The sequence below is a fragment of the Anoplopoma fimbria genome, chromosome 10, assembly GCF_027596085.1.
Source record: "Anoplopoma fimbria isolate UVic2021 breed Golden Eagle Sablefish chromosome 10, Afim_UVic_2022, whole genome shotgun sequence".
Classification (NCBI taxonomy): domain Eukaryota; kingdom Metazoa; phylum Chordata; class Actinopteri; order Perciformes; family Anoplopomatidae; genus Anoplopoma; species Anoplopoma fimbria.
In genome coordinates, this window is record NC_072458.1 from 21,448,293 (window position 1) to 21,468,716 (window position 20,424).

The 20,424-nt window shown below is 39.7% G+C and overlaps 2 protein-coding genes across 3 annotated transcripts; one reads left to right on the forward strand and one right to left on the reverse strand.

The window, feature by feature from the left end:
• Positions 1-109: 109 nt before the first annotated feature.
• Positions 110-4,863, reverse strand: necap1 (NECAP endocytosis associated 1). The gene is made up of 8 exons (XM_054605611.1): positions 4,769-4,863; positions 2,969-3,069; positions 2,375-2,479; positions 2,169-2,250; positions 1,807-1,915; positions 1,291-1,438; positions 1,004-1,097; positions 110-245 (listed from the first exon to the last, which is right to left on the reverse strand). Exons 1-8 carry the CDS (start codon positions 4,861-4,863, stop codon positions 188-190), a joined length of 792 nt encoding a protein of 263 aa, XP_054461586.1. The 3' UTR covers positions 110-187.
• A 927-nt stretch (positions 4,864-5,790) lies between these two features.
• LOC129096842 (epsin-1-like) lies at positions 5,791-15,524 on the forward strand. 2 transcript variants are annotated; one of them, XM_054605519.1, is made up of 11 exons: positions 5,791-5,851; positions 6,362-6,460; positions 6,532-6,639; positions 7,581-7,736; positions 8,818-8,946; positions 9,246-9,366; positions 9,475-9,650; positions 9,779-11,075; positions 11,809-11,955; positions 12,380-12,532; positions 13,090-15,524. In XM_054605519.1, the coding sequence occupies exons 3-11, from the start codon at positions 6,571-6,573 to the stop codon at positions 13,629-13,631; spliced, it is 2,790 nt and encodes a 929-aa protein (XP_054461494.1). In that variant the 5' UTR covers positions 5,791-5,851; positions 6,362-6,460; positions 6,532-6,570; the 3' UTR covers positions 13,632-15,524. The 2 variants fall into 2 exon arrangements, with proteins under 2 accessions (XP_054461494.1, XP_054461495.1); XM_054605520.1 differs by lacking the exon at positions 5,791-5,851 and adding an exon at positions 5,927-6,060.
• Positions 15,525-20,424: the final 4,900 nt, after the last annotated feature.

Here is a 20,424-nt window from a genome sequence, read left to right on the forward strand (position 1 = left end):
TCTGTGGAGTTTCACATCTCTGCTTTGGGATCAGTGTGTGTGTGTGTGTGTGTGTGTGTGTGTGTGTGTGTGTGTGTGTGTGTGTGTGTGTGTGTGTGTGTGTGTGTTACTCTGTGTGATGCACAGGAAGCTACGGACACAGATGCAGGTGAGATGGAGGTCACAACCGACGCGACAAGCCGGAGACTCAAAACTGGATCCATTGTCCGGCGTCGTTCTGCGGTCGTGACGGTGGAGGAACGGAGCTGCAGACACACAAACTGATGTTAGTTTTTCATATATTTTTATCTTTTATTCAAAAGGACAATAGCAGTGTTTTGCATCTTATGACCTCCTTTCTGCAACTACAAAACAATACTGAACCATGAACAAAATGAACTAAAAACATGCCACTTTAAACTCAAATTTGTGTAAATGTGTAAAATGCACAAAATGTATGTAAACAAATATTTACATGATGTGGCCAAAAGAATATAGACACTCATTTCGACAGATCTTTTGCTGCTCAGAGACTCGACATTATTCAGATCTTCTCCATTTGTTTTTTAACAATTTCATTCGAGTTCCTTTAAAGTAATAATTAATAGCAATATTAACTATTTATGGCCTTTGGTTCTCTGATGAAAGCCCTTTGCATTTGCATTATTAAGAAGTAAATATCTGTTAAACATTCCCTGGAAAAATCTCTGGGAAGTGAGATCCAAAACACACCTGCAACTACCGATAATAGCCACATGTCGCGCCAAAAATTAAAAAAAAAACGGAGATCTTTGCGATTTATTTTTGTCCTTTACAATTATTTACCAATTTATTTATATTTGAATTGTTTATCTGTAGTTTAAAAAGGAGTCCTGACCTCAGCCCCCCTCCAACATCTTTCATATAAACTGTGATTCAGGTCTTATCCCCCCAAAAACCCCAAAACAGGATCCCCAAAATAACTTTTTCCTAGAGTTACATCCATATACTTTTGGAATGCACAATGTAAATAACAAGAAATCACCTTGCAGGAGCGGAGAAGTCTCCCCAAAGATCTGAACTAGGGTTTGACTGAACCACTGTGTTCGAGTTACTACTGTCCAGCTCCAACAGGCAGGCTGACGGAGAAAAAACTCATTAAAAGCAGCTCATAAACTGACACACATTTCATTTTTCTGCAGCCTGAAGCTCTAAAACATTACGAGTCATTTAACGAGCAACTAATTACCACGGTGATTAAAAAATGAGGTCATTCCTGTAGAAAGAAGCTGCAGAGAGATATTTGAACCCCACTCACTCATGCTGACATACCTGTTGCCATGTTGCCCGTCTGAGGGGCTTCGTTGTGATTGGATGGGCCTGACAGAGGAGGCGGGGCTATCTTGCCTCCAGGTGGTGGTGGGAGGAGTCCAAACCCGCTTGAGCCCTGTGGGCGGGGTTTGTCCCTCTTTCTACCTTGCTAAAGGGCAGAGAAATGTAAAATGAAGTCTCTCAGATGTTTCATGAAGTTAAGGAATGTTTATGCTTAGTTTAGCTTTTAATTCACTTGTGTTTTATCCAGTGTTTTTTGTTAGACTGCTACAAAACCAAATGCCTTTTGATGACAAATGAAATGCTCACTGATTGAGAGTTTTTGTTTTATAGGCAGCATGAAGTTATTCCTAAAAAACCTAAATGAATGTGTCATTTTTCATTTGTTTTGACTCCTTTTAGGCTAATTTAACTATAAAACCACAGGACTCAAATACTGTTACTTAGCAACTGTGAAATTGTCTTCAAAATAATCAGAAACTGTAATAAAAAGCTGGACATTTTTGTTGATCTTACCCCTATGTTCAGTGTGATGGTCTGTCCCTCTTTAAAGCCCAAGTCCAGTTTAGGTCCCGAATCCCCGAGCTGAGCGTTTTTACTGAATTCATTCTCCTGTTTCACCCATCTGCAGAGACGCACACAAACAAAACCATCAGCACAGATACACAAATAAACAACGCATCCCAGCAGTTTCCAGGGAAAAACTACAGCGTGCAGCTTTCTAGTAAAGTAAAGTGCTGTAAATATCAAAGCGTCTTCTTTCGGCTTGGACTGCTACAGACGGAAATATAAAGACACCGTCAGTACTTTGGAAGCCTGCAATGTTCTAATGTTCAGTCCTGTATTCATTGCTGTGAAACAACCCGGGCACTGCTCACTTGAAATGATCCTGCAGAGCCACGTTGAAATCAAAAGCGTCCCCTCGGTCCCCGAAGCCGACTCCTATAAAAGCACTGCGACCTGCAGACGAAAGATGATGTTTTAGTAACTGTGAATGTCTTTAAATCCAATTTCTTAAAGGGGATTTAGGGGCCTTCAGACAGGTTGTCTTCGTGGTCATTTTTCATATTATGTACATCCTCACCGTTGTCATCCTGTATCCGCAGAACGAAGTACCGGCTGGAGTCGCTGACCGTCTCCATTGCAGCACCGGGGTACTCATTAATCGGTGCCTGGGCAAACAGCTCCCCTACAGGACACGAGGGGGAATGACAAGAGAGAAAAATATTAAGAAGTGGACCTAGTCATCGTGACGTCACACACTGGTTTGTGGACTGCTGTTTTGAAGGCTCGAGTTTGGCGATTTCGCCGTCACCATCTTGGATTACAGCCCGCCTTAAGCATCCCCTGCTTTATGGTCTGTTTGACTCTAAATGGAGCATCATTTACTAAATGAACATCATGCTGTATTGAAGAAGACTTGAAACTAGAGATTGAGACCATAAACTCATGTTTACAATGTTTACTGAGGGAATAAATCAAGAGAGAAGTAGAGTCATTTTCTCATAGACTTCTATACAACCAGAGGAGTCGCCCCCTGATGGACAGGAGAGAGAATGCAGCTTTAAGACACTTCCGCATTGGCTTCACTCCGGGAGTAAATAAAACTTTTGGAATGGGAGAGAAATTTAGTGTCATGTAATAACATTTTAATGTATAACAAACAATAAAGTCCCACCTGAGATCTTGTCCTCCAGTTTGATGAACGCCACTTGGCCCTTGGCTGTGACCCTCATCCGACCGGACCAGTCTGGAGTATCCAGCTTCCAGTCCGCTGCCCTGCAGACAAACAAGACGTTTGTGGGATATATTAACAGGAAATTGATTGGCATTATCATTGATCTTAACTGAAATCTTAACTTAAATTAACTATATAACTATCCGTTCCACAAAGAATGTCTTTTTTTTTTTTACAATGGAAACCCTAAAAATAACTTTAACTCTTGATTTTGACTTGGAAAAAAAACATCTGATCATCTGAAAGAACATTATAACAAGAGTATGTGTGATGCTATTGATTAGTCAAGTGACAGAACGCTAAAATCAACATAATCTTAGCTTTGTATCATTGTAAATGATTCAAAACATATCATATTTTCAGGAAGATGATTAATACATGTATTACTCAAAGAAATCTTCAATTACACCTGTAGCTCTTTAGATTTATGAACCCTTAAAGAAATGAAGTCATCTCTACTTGTGATGCCACATAACAGATGCAAGGTTTGTGTTTCATTTGTAAGACTTTCAGAGATATATAGAGGTGAAAGTATCTGGTATATTAAAGGTATTTATCATTGGCTTGAAAAGGTGTAAATATCCAGTATTGTGCTTATTTTAAGGATTTTTTAGATGCTTAAAGAGGTCAAAGTATCCGGTATTTTAAAGGTGTTTTACATAGGCTTGAAAAGGTGTAAATATCCAGTATTGTGCTTATTTTAAGGATTATTTAGATGCTTAAAGAGGTCAAAGTATCTGGTATTTTAATTGTTTTAAGGTCCTTTTGTGATGTAAAGAAGAGGTGAAAGTATCTGGTATTTTAAAGGTATTTTTCATAGGCTTAAACAGGTGAAAGTATCCAGTATTGTACTTATTTTAAGGATTTTTTAAAAGCTTAAAGAGGTCAAAGTATCTTTTGTGATTAAAGAGGTGAAAGTATCTGGTATTTTAAAGGTATTTTTCATAGGCTTAAACAGGTGAAAGTATCCAGTATTGTACTTATTTTAAGGATTTTTAAAAGCTTAAAGAGGTCAAAGTATCTGGTATTTTGATTGTTTTAAGGTCCTTTCGTGATGTAAAGAAGAGGAATCAACCACCTTAAACAAACGTTACCATACATAACTAGTTATTTATTAATGTATCGGCTTTGGTATGAATATAAAAAGTGGGTTAATATTCATATTTACTCTTTACTTTAATGTAGCTGATCACATATGGATCAAAATGTGTATTTTATTATTGTTTATAAGACATAATCTCTTTGACTCTATAATAACTATAATAATTATAATAATAATAATATAATTTAATCAGAAAACCCTGAAAATGTAGCTTTTTTTATTTTTTTCTATTTATTTATTTTATTTATTTATTTATTTATTATTCATTCATTCATTTATTTATTTATATTATTTATTCCCTGTTGAATTGACCCCCCAAGCTGTCACTCAAAAGTGCGGTTGTCCTGGCAACCCGCCCGCATCGTCCCCGGCACGATGACGTCACATCTCTGAACAACAACAACAACAGAGAGAGACAAAGATAAACGAACTCAAACCGTTAACACACACACACACACACAAGATGAACACCCGCCCCTCCCCTCCCCAGTCGTGCTTTGTAATCAAAGATCCTGGCAGTGAGAGTGTAACCCCCCTCCCCTCCCCTCCCTCCCCTCCGTCCCCTCTGCACCGCCAGACGCCGCCGTTTAAACTGTCATCTTTGAAGAGCCGTTAACGACCGTTGGTTGCCACGTTACCTGTAGGCGCGGTTCGAAGCGCGCGGCGGGATGCGATAAACGTTGACATCGGGTTTCACGCACAGGATCGACTCGTACTCGCCCTCGGCCGCCATCTTGTTTCGACTGTTATTGATGTGGGAGTGTGTGTGTGTGTGTGTGTGTGTGTGTGTGTGTGTGTGTGTGTGTGTGTGTGTGTGTGTGTGTGTGTGTGTCCTAACGGTCAGAAACACTCACCAAAATGCATCAGAAATGTGGAAATAATAAATTACATTTATCATAATTTATTTTTCAGTTTCATTATAATAGAAGCAACACTGGGGGGTCAGAAATGTATATTTAATTGAGAAATAAAAATTAAAAAAGCTAAATAATGTGAGGGGTTTAGTGTGTGTGTGTGTGTGTGTGTGTGTGTGTGTGTGTGTGTGTGTGTGTGTGTGTGTGTGTGTGTGTGTGTGTGACATACCCACTAACCAGAATGCATCAGAGATGTGTGTGTCTTGATATTGTAATTTGATAGGAAAACATAAATTAATTTATCATAATTTATTTTTCAGTTTCATTATAATAGAAGCAACACTGGGGGGTCAGAAATGTATATTTAATTGAGAAATAAAATAAAAAAATAAATAATGTGTGTGGGTTTGTGTGTGTGTGTGTGTGTGTGTGTGTGTGTCCTAACGGTCAGAAACACTCACCAAAATGCATCAGAAATGTGGAATAAATAAATAAATTTATCATAATTTATTTTTCAGTTTCATTGTAATAGAAGCAACACTGGGGGTCAGAAATGTATATTTAATTGAGAAATAAAATAAAAAAAACTAAATAATGTCCGTCAGTTAGAACATACCCACTCACCAGAATGCATCAGAGATGTGTGTGTCTTGATATTGTAATTTGATAGGAAAAACCAAATAAATTTATCATAATTTATTTTTCAGTTTCATTACAAAAGAAGCTAAACTGGTAGTCAGAAATGTATATTTAGCGTTAATTGATAAATAAAATAAATAAACATACTGTGAGGGGGCGTGGCCTAGCTGCTGCAGATTGCGGAAGCGGAAACCAGTCGTCGTGTCGTCTCCTGCAGATCTGCTCAGGGTTAGTCTGTTGTTTTTGCTGCAAATACGCATTTTTAATCCATGAAATCAGGCAGTGCGAGTGGTAGATGTGTGTTTAACTTAATGCATTAACTATTTCTCGAATAACAGCCGTGTAATTTGATCCCTGGAGGCTGATAGTTAAGCCTTCTGCAGCCTGGCTTTCATAACTACGTGCCAGCTTCAGCCCGTCTTCAGTCGCTCTCCGAGGTCCTGAAAGCAAACCTCACAGATACAATGCATGCAAGCACGTCGACGTCCAGCAGACAGGGACCATGCATCATCCTGGTGCAATATTAATGCATGCATTTTGCTTATTTTAGCTAAAAAAACAGCCCTTAAGATGCTTTGCAGCTAACTAGCATGCAGATTAGCCAGATAGCTAACCTAGATGAGGATCTAGGTGCATGCACAGAGCTTTGCATTCATGCATTCATAATAATTGTAAGCTTGCATTTGTCAGTCACTGCAAAACCCAATGCATCAGCTCTTTTTTGTTTCTTTCCTGCAGCTGTAGGATCTGGTTTCTGACAGTCAGGAGGATGCACACTCACTGAGCCGGCACTGAAGCAGCATATATAAACCTTTGACCGCACAGGCTTTGTAAAAGGTATGCTGGTTTGTATGTGATCGTGTGTGGATCCTTCCTCTCTGTGCTGACAAGTTTTTTTTCTGGATCAGATCGCGGTGGTTTGATTTCCCACCTCCACACCAGACACCATGACGTCCTCTATGCTCCGCCGGCAGCTGAAGAACCTGGTCCAGAACTACTCTGAGGCTGAGGTCAAGGTAAAGTTCCCTTTAGCATGAAAGAATATACATTACATTATTACGTTACAGTCATTTAGCAGACGCTTTTATCCAAAGCGACTTACAATAAGTGTATTCAACATAGGTATTCAAGAGAACTACTAGTCACCAGAAGTCATAAGTGCATCTCCTTTCTTAAACAAGCATCTAAGAGCATAAACCAGAGCAAAAGTACAGAAACAAACTAATATGAATACAATAAGTGCAACAAACTAATAGGAATACAATAAGTGGAACAAACTACTACGAATACAATAAGTGCAACAGACTAATAGGAATACAATAAGTGCAACAGACTAATACGAATACAATAAGTGCTAAGTGGAAGGCATATACGTTCTATTCTTTAAGTCTAGTTCAAGATACTTTTTATTTCAAAAGGATTCTGAAGCAATTTTGCTGTTATTAGATACTTAGCAGTTACCTTAAGAAGAGAGAGAACATCTGTAGGCCACTAGCACACCTACAAGATGACATTTGAACACACAGTTAGTCAACATATCTGTTGCATTTACATACCTGGAACATTTGTTGTCGGCACAACATGAGTTTGAAAGGTTGGGCCTATCAAAGGTTCAGTTGAGTTGAAGGTTATAGGTGCAAGATCACTAAAACAAGCCACATATTTAAACTCTTACAGTTCTCGTAAATCCCAGTGAGCCATTCTCTTATATCCTGACCTTCAGGTTTTAGGAACCAGGGACATATGGGGATATCCTTACTGCAAATATGCTGATATGATAAAACATGATCTGTAATAACCTGCCAGAACAGATTTCTTATCATTTCTTTTGCATAAATAAGTGAGGTGATGGCAAGGATGACTTGCTATATTTTTTTTCACAAGCTGGCATCTCTGACATTTGGACTGCCGCCATCTTATATATTTCCTGACATTTCTTTCTTTGCTTCTTCTGCAGGTGAGAGAGGCCACATCTAATGACCCATGGGGCCCATCCAGTACTCAGATGGCTGACCTCTCCGACCTGACCTACAATGTTGTGGCCTGCAATGAGATCATGACGATGCTCTGGAAGCGACTGAAAGATGACAAGAACTGGAGACACATCCACAAGGTATCAATAACAATACAAAATAGGTGTATTTTGTAACACAACTTTGGTTTAAATACCCTTTAAAACTGTCATAATTGTGGATGTTATGTCAATTTTAAGTTTTCAGCCTTTTTAATAGAAAATGGACATTTTCAAAAAACAAACGCACCTGTAGCACCAGACCTTTTTGCAATGTCTCATATGGATGAGTTAGTGATAACAATATCTGAGGCTAATGAGGTCACCCAAAGATTCATCTGTAGCTCTTCTTTTGAAACTTGATCAACATTTCTCTGGTCTCAGACAATAATTGATTTAATTTACTTTTCAGTTTCAATATATTCACAAAACTGTTTAAATTCAGTATATAAGAACAATCATAAGACATAATGGAAATATGTTAAATTGGATACCCTAATAAGCTATCTGAAGTTTTAGAATAAGGACAAGCAGATAGTATTTAGAATATATTTTTACAAACATGTTGTCTAGATTTGAAAACGTGCATGTTTTATATGGTAACATTCACAACCTACAACATACCATAAGACTCACCATATTACACCCCAAAGTCATAATCTTTACTTAGCATTTTATATAAAATTTAGAATTGAATCTTAGTATGTCTTCACAGAGTATTCTGCTTTAGAGGGACCTATAGATCTGTAGTGAAACTAAAACTTAAATTCTTAACATTGCATTGTTTACCAGCTCGGCAGATTTTTACCCTTGTAGCTCTACTGAAATGTATTGACATTCAGTGAAGGCACTCGATGTGCCCTCACATGACATGATTTATTTATCTGGTCTTTAGTAAAGGTGTAAACTGCACCACATATCTGCTATTAAGTTACTGGCATCACCCAACTCAGTAACATGACAGACCATCGTGACTTTAAGAGTCTTGTGACTTTGTATTGGCACATGAGTTGCACCAGTGTCCACTACAAGCATTGCATGTTTTGAGGCTTTTGTATATTGTTTATATTTTCCTGTCTTATGAATTCCACAATTATATGTAAAACCAAAAAAAGCTCTTAGATTGTACAGATGTCGTTTCATATGAATGTGTTTATTGTCATGCTTTTCTTTTTCAAACCAGTCCCTGACACTGCTGGAGTACCTGCTGAAGACCGGTGACGATCGTGTGCTTCTGAAAATGAAAGACAGCATCTACATCGTCAAAGCTCTCACAGAGTATCGCTTTGTGGAAAAGGATGGCAAGGATCAGGTGATACTTTTAGTATCCATTTAAAGGTTGCATGCTGTACATTAAGGTTATCCATTATTGGCACTATGATATTCATATCATCATACTCCTTTTAACCTCTAGGCCAAGTTAACAATTAAAGAATACAACATTTTGTGTCCCAAGCATTTGTAATAATCCAAAGAGTCCAAAAATTCTACGGAAGACAATGCTTGACACTCTCAAGCTTACAAAACTTTTGACATTTGGGGTTTGTTTTTTCAAGCTTAGACAGGAGGTCAGAGTATATCAAATTCTAATTTAAGCATATCTTTTCCCAGGGTGGAAATGTGAGAGAGAAGGCCAAAGTTGTCCTTATTCTTATGGAGGACGATGATAAACTAAAGGAGGAGAGAGACTTTGCTCTCAAGACCAGAGAGAAGACGTCAAAAAGTGCTGCTGGTGAGCCCGTCTGTCCTAAACTATCACTGCTAAATGCCAATTATTTGAATTCATTTCATTTTTTATCTGCGTCTCTTATTCAATCTCTCTTCCATTCCTTCTAACAAGCCTCATCTACGGACGCCGTCAAGGATCCCAACTACAAGCCATGCTACGTTGACGGGGCCGCAGGGCTTCCATCCTTGGACAACATACCGTCAGTGGCCGACTTGACTGCTTCGTTCGCTGCCCGCAAAGAGGAGCGTCTAAAACAGGAGGCCGAGAAGAAAGAAATGGAGAGGAGGGTAAGTGTAAAGCAAGTGCAGAGCTCATATCAGTTAGATCTCATGTCTTAACAAGACCGGTTTAGTTACACCACTAATGAAGCCATGTGTAGGTGCTTGTGTTTACCTCTCTAATTGTAATACCCTAGGCCAAGATGAGTGAAGACGAGCTGAAATGGGAGGATGCCGGCAAAGGCATTGATGGTAAAGGAGGTGCTTGGGGAGGGGAGAAAGCAGCAGAGGAGGAGCAGGAGGAGAAGGGGAAACCAGATGCATGGGTAGACCCCAAAGAACCTAAAGAAGCCACAGATCTATGGGGGGCTCCAGCTAAAACCAATGAGGATCCATTTTCAGCGCCAAAAACTGACGCCGATTCATTTTCTGCGCCGAAGAATGGAGAAGATCCTTTTGCAGCACCAAAAGATGACCCGTTCAACGCACCAAAAGACAAGGAAGATCCATTTACTGCTCCGAAAGAGAAACCAGATCCTTTCACTTCGTCTAACAATGATCCATTCAACGCCCCAAAAGATGATCCATTCAACTCCCCAAAAGATGATCCATTCAACTCCCCAAAAGATGATCCATTCAACTCCCCAAAAGATGATCCATTCAACTCCCCAAAAGATGATCCATTCAACTCCCTAAAAGATGATCCATTCACCGCTCCAAAAGATGATCCATTCAACTCCCTAAAAGATGATCCATTTAATGCTCCAAAAGATGATCCATTTAATGCTCCAATAGATGATCCTTTTAATGCCTTAAAAGATGACCCATTCAGTACCCCAATAGATGATCCCTTTACTGCACCAGCATCAACACCCCCTAAAGAAGACCCATTTGCAGCACCAGTATCATCTAAAGAAGATCCCTTTACTGCTGCAACAACACCCCCCAAAGAGGATCCTTTCTCTGCACCATCCAAACCCACCAAAGATGATCCCTTTGCTGCTGCTGCTGCTGCAACAACACCCCCCAAAGAGTATCCTTTCTCTGCACCATCCAAACCCATAAAAGAGGACCCCTTTGCTGCTGCAACAACTTCACCCAAAGAGGATCCTTTCTTTGCACCAATAACACCCCCTAAAGAGGACCCCTTTGCTGCTGCAACAACTTCACCCAAAGAGGATCCTTTCTTTGCACCAATAACACCCCCTAAAGAGGTCCCATTCACGGTGCCATCCAGTCCACCAAAAGATGATGCCTCTGATCCCTTCAATGCCCCTCTAGTGAGCTCGCCTCAAGGCAGTGCAGATGCATGGGGTGCCCCTGCCAGCTCTCCACCCGCTGACGGGTCGGATCCCTGGGGGGCGCCATCTGCTCAAGAGGAAACAAAAGGCGGAGATCCCTGGGGGGACGGGACAAGCACCTTCTCACCTCTTGATAATACTGATGCATTTGGAGATGCATCCAAACTGGACAACGACCCATGGGGAGCTCCAGGTAAGAAACTAACAAATAGATGCTTCGAAACTTCAGGTTGACTAAGTATTTTTTTTCAGAGCTCGCCTCCAAAACCCTTCTTTAGCAAATGGAACTTTCTCAGGTGTCATCAGACCTTCGATCACATTACAATAACTGGTCATATATTGTGCAAGATCTAACCCCCTGTTCCACCCGAATCATCCCAGTGGGATTTTAGTATGTGGTTGGGTTGTTGTAATTTCCAGCATGAGGCAATACCTACCACAAACCATTAATCATCACTTGCAACAACTGTGGTAAACACTTTATTGGCGAAATGGCAAGAACCCTGAGTAAGGGATTGAGGAACGTAAGCAGACATCTGTAAATATCAAACCAGTCACAACGACTGGGAAGGGGCTCAAAGTCATCTACCAGGAGTCAGTGAACAGCTGGGGAAAGATCAAGGACGCAATTTGTATCTGACTCCAGAGACCGTTCAGAGACGGGTGTTACAATCGTCCCCCCCATTAAAACCTTCTTTTTTTTTCCAAGACCAAAGTTCCTTAATTGGGTCCCATGATGACACCTGGGCCAGTTCCAGTTGCTGAACAAGGCTGTGTGATACGATTCAACGCTCTTTGAAAAGATTAAAAATAAACCTAATGTCTAGAATATCTTATCACAGAAATAATGAAGCCATTACACTGACATATTTATCTTATATGTATGTTACTGTTTTTAACCGTTCTGCTCTATTTTCCCTGTTCAGCTGCAGCTCCAGTTAGCACAGATGATGCGTGGGGTTCACCTGCTCCACCCTTAGGCTCCTCCCCATCTAGTGACCCCTTTGGCGACGGCTCATCTAAAAAAAGTGATCCTTGGGGTGCGCCGAGCAAGGCATCTAGCAATGGGACAGGTAAATCACCCTTTAAACTCTTATTTCTGTGATCCATCCATTATTCATGAGAATAAAACCTCACTGTCAGCTTAGTACTCAGCAATAAAATGCTCCCCTCTGATTAAATCAACTAAATCTTTCTTCTGCATAGTTTGCAAAACATTTATGCTTGTTTTTAATCCATAGAAGACTATGCCATCTGGTGCTTGGCTGAGAATGGTGACTCTAACACTTTAACTGTTTCTGTGCCTAGATCTGTGTCTATGTTACAGTTTTTCTTCCATTTTTCTCCATTTTCACCCCCATCTTCCCATCGGTCTGCAGCTGGCTAACAAGCATAATCAATTTAACCTCTCTTCCGCTTTGCTCTTTCTTTCCTCCCTGACCTGTCCCCAAAAGAAAACACCTTTTAGTGTAGAATTGGACCTTTATTGTATTGCAGGAGAGCAGGAGGAGAAGGCGTGTAGAAAGACTGCTTCGTTCCTGGGCTCTGCGGGGGCGTCGCTCGTCGACTTGGACGATCTATTTTCCTCTAATCCCAAACCCAAACAACGCCCCCACGCCAACACGCCCGTCGCCCAGACACAAGCCATCGGTAAGGACGGACACAATGCTTCACTCTGGGTGACGAAAACCATTTTTGACAAACGCTTGGTGAGGGATTATTTGTGGTGCGCTTGATTCAAATGGATGCATGATCAACTTCAAAGACTGGAAAATCACCGACGTACTAAAAAAATCAGTAATTCGCTGGTGATGATGATTCACATGTGTTCTACTACTGTTCAGTCCAGAGAGAGAGAGAGAGAGGGAGGGAGGGGGGTGGAGACAGAATTATTGACAAATATATATATTTATCAGTAGGTTTGTATGGAAAAGCTTATTGTGATCATGTGTTTTGCCAAACCAACCCCCTGTGTTCCTGCTGTATAGTGTATAGCTGTTGTTCTGTATGTGAGCATTAGTGACCTATTGGAGCTTAGTATAGAAACTAGTGTATATTTACCAGCAGATATTTAACTCTTCTCACCCCTCTCTCTCTGCTCTGGTGTATTTTCTCTTTGCTGGAATACTTCAAACTGCGTACCCCTCCCCTCCTCCCCTCCTTCCCTTCATCCCTTCATCCTCCTGTTACTCCTACTAATTTCCCAGGCGCTTTCAGAGCCAGGGGCATGACATCTGCTCCCGTGGTCAGATCAGGGCCGTCCCTTCCTGAAACATCAACCCCATACCGCCGTCCATTTGGTTCCACCCTTGCTCCCTCCTTCGGTGCACCTTCTCCCACGTTTGGAGCTCCTAGTCCTTCCAGTGCAACTCCCTTATTTCAGCAACCGTCCCAGACCACAGGTGTTCATCATTCTGGCTTTAATATGCTTCAGACAGCTGAAGGAACTGGAATGGTACAATCCGTTTCAATGGGAGGGAGTCCACAAATGGGACTTCACATGAACCCCTCATTTGGAGGAATGGTGCAGCCTGGATCCCTGGTGGGGATTCCTTTGACGGACCCCGTCTTGTTGGGAACAGGAATGGGTCAGTCCAGTGTCTTTGGAGGGAATTGCCAAGCAGGGGTGGCTCACTTGGGAGGATCCATTCCACAGGCCGGGGGGGGAGTCCCCTTCCAGCCACAGTTGCTCTCAGGCAACGGGTCGGGTGACGCAGTTAACAAAACCAACAATCCGTTCCTGTTCTGACAGCTTGACATGGAGTATTTTCCTGCCAGATACGTGTATCATACTGAATGACAACAGCAGGTAGCTTTGCATGTTTTAGCCCTCTGAAGATATCAGATTGCTTTACTAAGTATCCTGCAGGCAGTCGTTGGTCTTAGCTACCCTCATCGTGAAGATTGAGTTTTCCGTCATTATTTTTGTCAGCCTTACAATAAAATCAAATGGTGTTGCAGTATTTGTAGGCAGGGACTGTGAGGAGAACTCCTATTGGCAGACTAGCATTTGGCCATTTGTTGCATTAAAAGGTCAGAATAAGTCCTTGAATGCACCAAGAATGAAAACTCATTTATAAGATTAATTTAATCATGAGAGTCCCTGCTCCTATGAATCACCATTTAATAATAGCATTACTTACTGACAAATGTGTGGTCTGAAATCACAGGCAGCCTGGGAGGTAGAAAGCAGTATAAACTGTGTATGGTATATAAGCAGTTTATACAAAAAGTAAGGCTAAAACATGCAAAACCACTGGTGTGATCCTTTACTTAAACCCATCAGCTCCTCAGCTTACACTTGCCTCCCCTTTGCAATCTACACACGTCCACATACAATGACAGCCATGGTTTAAAGGGATGCAACATAGTATAATATAATAACAGAAATGCACAGAAAATATGTGTGAAATGTCGTCATTTGAATCAAATCTATTGGACCAGACATCCTTCTTTTTCCCAATGCACAAGTCTGAGAAGCAGAGAGTGTCTCTGTGGAAATCCTGAAGAATTACTGTTGATGTGAGTGTTGACCTGTAAAACATTGACAGAACTGATGTGGGAAAGAAGTCACTGTCGGTATTCATGTATGTGTGTGTGTGTTAGTGCAAGATGGAGTGTGTGCGTGTGTCTGTGACCTGCATGCACGCAGTGTGTGTGTTCAGTATATCGTGCTGATGTAAATAGTGGAAGTAATCACAGATAAACCTTGAAATATACTGAATTTATTAGAGTCTTACAAACATGAGTAACTATTTATTGATTAATTTATTGCTTGATTATTTATTGATGCAGCAAACGGCCTCCAACAAAGAAGACGTAGTTCAGGTTAGCTTTCTTTACAGTGTCGTTATGCAGACGGGTTGACCCGGATGGTATTGATCATATGTATTATTATATGTGATTACAAGCGTTATTGGCTCAGATCTGATAATGGCTGTTCAAACACTGCATCATCAATCAACTCAGTAACCAATGGTGGCTTTTTCTTCCCTGTTTTGATCTGTAGTCGTTCTGGATTCATTGTGTAATTGAACATGTCCCCGCTGTATCTCCTGAAAACAGAAACAAGAAAACAGAAATGTGTTATTGTGTGATGTTTAGCTGCAGTGTTGGCTGAATAAAGTAATAATTTGAAAATAACCTCTTTAATGTATATGCAGTCTGAGTGGATCCTCCTCTGTAATATGTGTGTGTGTGTGTGTGTGTGTGTGTCTATCTATTTACTGTGTGAGTGGTTAATGACATATTTCAACACACACCTGCATCTCTTTATGTTGTCAAACAGCTGCTTCCTCGTGGCTGAACGCCCATTTTTTGAGAGGTTTTGAGGTAGAGAACATGAACAGTAGCAGGATTCATCGTAGTTCATGAGACGTGAAGACATCACAGCTCAGTAAATTAAAGCCAGAAGGACCAATGACGTCTAAGAGGTCACTTAGTTTTGTATTGTTAGTGTTCTTTGTGTTTCATGGGCCTAGATGTGTCTTTCTTTCATTAAATATGAACTTTTGACTGAAAGCTTTGCTGAGCTATAGTACAGAAACTAGCCCATAACACTATTATTAATAATTTCTCAAATTTAATTTTGTATTAAATGAAATTATTTTGCGGTGTATTTAAATTTAAAGCTGTGTTGTAAACTGTGACAGTATACAGAACATTTGAGAAATAAAATGATACAATAAGTGACTAACTGTATTTATTCAGCACTCTATGTCTGATTTTCTGGAGCAGAGTTTCTCAAATCTACATTTTTTTAACTGAATTGCTTGTTTATTGGTGATTCCTTTGAGCATAGCCTCCACCTGTCACCACTAGAGGGCCATGAACATACACATATTTAGACACAATATTGCAGTATTTTGTAAGAGACGCTTAATGTACCACCAGTTGATGTCGCTATTATTTACATATATTTTAATTATTAAATATTACAAAATAGAATATTTTGCTGAAGGGAAATAAACTATGCCTAAGTGCTTTAAAAGAAATGACTAAATATATTGACTTAGTACATATTAAACCTCAATGCACACACACTGAGAATTAACTCAAAGTAGGAGACTTGTGTACTTCTGAAGCAACAATTAATTACATAGTAAGAGATTCTTTATTTTTCACTGAGAAAGAGTGGCAGTAGTAGCTTTTTGGAAGAAAAAACATATGAAACATGAATTGTGATTCACAAAACAATTATAAGGAGACCCTAAATATAACAAAGAGACTCACAGTGACTATGAAGGAAGGAAACCAATCACAAAATGACACAAAAATAACTAAAATGACACATACAACAAATTCAAAGAGACACAAAAATACTTCTAAGTCCAAAACAACTACAAAGGGAAACAAAAAGACTACAAAGAGACCCAAACAACCTGAAAGAGACTCACAACAACTGTGAAAAGGAGCAAGACAACCACAAAGAGACACAAAATTACAACAAAGACATAAAAAACAACTACAAAGCGACAGAAATACCACAAAGATACCAAAATAACTACAAAAAGAAGTTAAAAGACAACAAAGAGACCAAAACAGCACTCACAACGATTATGAAAAGGACCAAAACATCAAAAAATATAAATAAAATGACTACAAAGACGGATGAAACAAATACAAAGAGACCAAAACAACTTTAGAGAGACTCACATCAACTGTGAAAAGGAGAAAAACAACCACAAAGAGACACAAAATTACAATAAAGACATATAAAACAACTAAAAAGCGACAAAAAAACTACAAAGAGACACTGAATGACTACAAAGACAAATAATAAACAACTACAAAGACACAAAAACAACTAAAAAGAGATGCAAACAGCTAGAAAGACACACAAAGAGACGATTATGAAAAGGGACAAAACAACGACAAAGAGACAATAAAACCAGGGAACCATTGTCTCATGATGTGTTTATGATTTTTATACTTCTTAAAACATGTCTGAAGAAGTTCTCTTACTAAACTCTGTATTTTACAGCTTTACTGGTATATTTACTCATGTATCCACTGCATCTGCTCAGTGATTGAGGAGAGTAAGGAGAGAGGAGTCAGTTGAGGCCTCCGCAGATGAAAAGAGGAGGAAATGTAGGATCGGCTCTGAGCCTCCCCATTGATGCAGAGAGGGCTTAGTGTCTAAAAACAGAAAGGGGGGAGATTGGGGATTTTGATAGTTAGTGAGCATGTGTTACATTAGGACACGGTGGTCAGTTCAGCCCTTGTGTTGCCTTTTTTTTTTTTTTTTTTTTTTTTTTTTACAGACGGATTATGTAATGAACACACTGAAAAGTTCTTATTTCCAGAGATTAAACTATATTTTCCTGCTGATCTAAACACATTGACCTGCACACCTTTGCTCATCAACAGTTTGGGTGATTAAACATCACCTGACGTTCCCCGCCCACATACTCACCTGCTTCCCATTTCCTTAACGAGCCTCACAGTATATATCCCACTGGCCCTCTCTTCCCAGTCAGATTCACATATTAAAGGAAGCACACAAGACTTGAACCCACAACCTCTCTGTGACCAGCGTAACGTTGTCTGAGCTGCAGCAGCTCTCACTTAGACAATAATGACATTTAGATGCTGCTCGTCATAATAAACATCTCCAACTCTACATTATCACTCTGAATGATTGTGCACCAATTTTTTTGCAGTAACTACATAAGATGCCCCAAAAAATGATGAATCAGCAATGCAACTTGTGTTGGTATGTTTTATAAGAATGCTGCAAGGATGATGTATTTTTGTAGGCTACTGGGATTTTTCCTTTCGATTTTGGATTATTTCAGAAAATAAACTAAAATCAAAGTTTATTATACTTAAACGTTTTGTTCAGCAAGATAATCTTTGCAAATGACGACCACTTTTATGAGCTTTGAAGCGTAAATACATTAGTCAGAATTAAAAAGCTGCGGTTAGGCTATAAAGGAACCACACAACGGTCACATGACTTCACGTCAACAGCACTAAGATAACCGCGGACCAGTTGGTGTGATGATGTTTTGTAGTTTCATTTAGCTACTTGTTAGCAACCACCTTTTTTAAGACACATAAAACTTAGAAATTAGCAAGAGGGGAATTTACTGACATATTAAATATCATAGAAAATAAATGTTTAAATCTCTTAAGCTTATGTTAAACACAGACTTTATTTCAGGCATGTAACCAAAAACACATAAAAAAAAACCATTGACTTCAAGACAAGGGAACCAGGAGTTCAAAGGACTCATTCCTGCAGCGCTCTGTCGGATCTTTGTCGGTTTGAAATATCTCAACATGAACAATGAAACTTTGCACAGAGATGAAGGGTTCCAAGAGGATGAAGCCTCCAGAATCCTCTAAATTTTAAATAAAACACGACACCAAAAATTCTCACATCAATTATGTTAATTGGGAACAATGTCATCTAATATTGATCATGTTACTAAATATGACAGCTCGTTTGGCGTTCAGTACCTCCACTTCAGAACTACTGAAGTGTCTTTTTGGAGGTTTTCTTTTGGACTTCATTTCTCCACCTCTAGGCTTTCTTTTTGGTGTTCCAGTTTCTGTGTGTGCAAACGGCCCTGCAGTCTCATGCACTTTATTTAAAGGAATATAATTTATTGGGAGTTTGGCGGGACATTTACCCGCTAACTAGGATCAACTGGCACATGCTTTCAATTTCCAAAGACAATGGGATTCACTATAATAAGAACACAAGTACATTATGAATCTAAAGTGGACTTTCCTTATGTCCTTTCTCAGGAACAAATTTAAGAAAAAAAACGTAGGAATATATATTGGTGAATGAGGTCATGGACTTGTCCTCTTATTTTGGCGTACTTGGCTAAATACTTGAACTTGGCCATTAAATTGCTTGATTTATATAAGCATATGTAAATACTTAGCATCTGTTCTCACAGAGTCAATTAAACTCAACTGAGGCAAAAATAAACTAGAAAGTTTCAACGGTTCCAAACATGCTGTCGCTGTTTTACCAATCAGAGATTCAAACCAATGACTTTCGAGTCACGGGATTGCCTAAAGCCAGCGGCAGATGTGCTACATGCTGCACATCTGCACTCGCTTTGCGTTAAGAAGGGTTGAAGTTTAGAGAGCAGCAACACTCTCACACTCATCTCGATCCAAGCTGTTCCATACCATACCGTCAGATTAATCACTATAGGAGCGAAGGTCAGGAGGGTTAGGAGTGAGAGAGCAGGAGATAGATGAAGAAAACAAAGAGAGAGAGAGAGAGAGAGAGAGAGAGAGAGAGCTGTGGATGAATAGACACACTATAGAGAGCAAAGGGGAGGGAAAGTAACAGATGGACTTGTGAGGATTAGAGAAATCTGGGTGGGTTTCTGATGGAAACTCACCCAAGACGGAGGAGGGAGTGATGAGGGAGCGCTGAAGAAAGGTGAAGGAAAAACAGAATCCCCATTCGAGGAGCGGGGAAAGGAAACACAAACAGTCTCAAACACGGTGAGTCGATTTCCTGAGTTTTTACTTTGCTGTGTAAGCTGATGAAGAGTTGAGCGTGAACAGCAGCTGGATTTGTTCAATCACGTGCAAAGATTTCATCTTATCCTGATCAGATGATGCAAAGCAATAAAGTGTGTATTCTGCTTTTATTGACTTTGCATCTTTTATTGTTTCAATGTGGATAATATATTCATGGTTTTCATGTCTCTGTATCCATCAAAACATCCTACTAACAATCACTAAAAATGAATGTTCTGTACGCTCGGAGAGTAGATTGAGTTCATGTCTCAAAGCTGTGTGTTCGGAACAGTTAATCTGTCAGCTGGTTATGAAATGGACAGGTGTGTGGAGACATTACGTCTACGCATGTACAGTAAGTAAAAGCAGAACAATATCGGTGTACTGTTAGGATTATAGTTTCAGTCCATAAAATGATTTGATGGATGGAACCAAATGCCTGGTTGAACATCGAACATCATCATTTGTGATTTATTTAAAATGATGGCACATGTGACCAGGACAGCGCCGTGGAAAAGAAGAATGACTTACTTCTGCCGTCAGACAAATAAGAATATAGTTGTTGTTTTTTTAAGACAGGCAGATCACATGTTAACTTAAATGTGCTTGGCTCTGGTCTCTCATTACAAAAAGTATTCAAACCCTCAGAACTTTATTTCAAATTGCAGTGAAGTTTCCAAAGATAACAAATATGTCAGGCTGGATATTTTTGGGCTGATGCACAAGACTTGTTAGAATATTTTGAATATCTCACTCACTGTTAATTTCATTTAGGTTTATTGGAGAATACAGAGAGTTTTAAGTTACTGTCAGAAAGCGTGGAATAAAATGATTTTTCCTACTTTAAACCCCCCAGAAGAGCAAATAGCGTATATAAGAAGTGGATGTAGTCACTGTGACTTAAACCATCTGTTTATGGACAAGAGGTTTGAAGCCTTGACGTTTGGCATTTTTGTTGTCTCCATCTTGGTTTATGGTCGTCGCCATCTTGGTTTTTTTTTGCAACCAGAAGTGCCAAAAGAGGGTAGAGCTAAGTACAACCAAATGCT

Coding starts and splice junctions, on each gene's coding strand:
- necap1 (XM_054605611.1), bottom strand. CDS start 4,863: ATGGCGGCCGAGGGCGAGTACGAGTCGATCCTGTGCGTGAAACCCGAT. Junction 2,480..2,968: donor ACTGGAGGACAAGATCTCAG/GTGGGACTTTAT, acceptor CGTGTCCTGTAG/GGGAGCTGTTTGCCCAGGCA. Junction 1,098..1,290: donor GACGGGCAACATGGCAACAG/GTATGTCAGCAT, acceptor TTTCTCCGTCAG/CCTGCCTGTTGGAGCTGGAC.
- LOC129096842 (XM_054605519.1), top strand. CDS start 6,571: ATGACGTCCTCTATGCTCCGCCGGCAGCTGAAGAACCTGGTCCAGAAC. Junction 11,076..11,808: donor CGACCCATGGGGAGCTCCAG/GTAAGAAACTAA, acceptor TTCCCTGTTCAG/CTGCAGCTCCAGTTAGCACA. Junction 12,533..13,089: donor CGCCCAGACACAAGCCATCG/GTAAGGACGGAC, acceptor CTAATTTCCCAG/GCGCTTTCAGAGCCAGGGGC.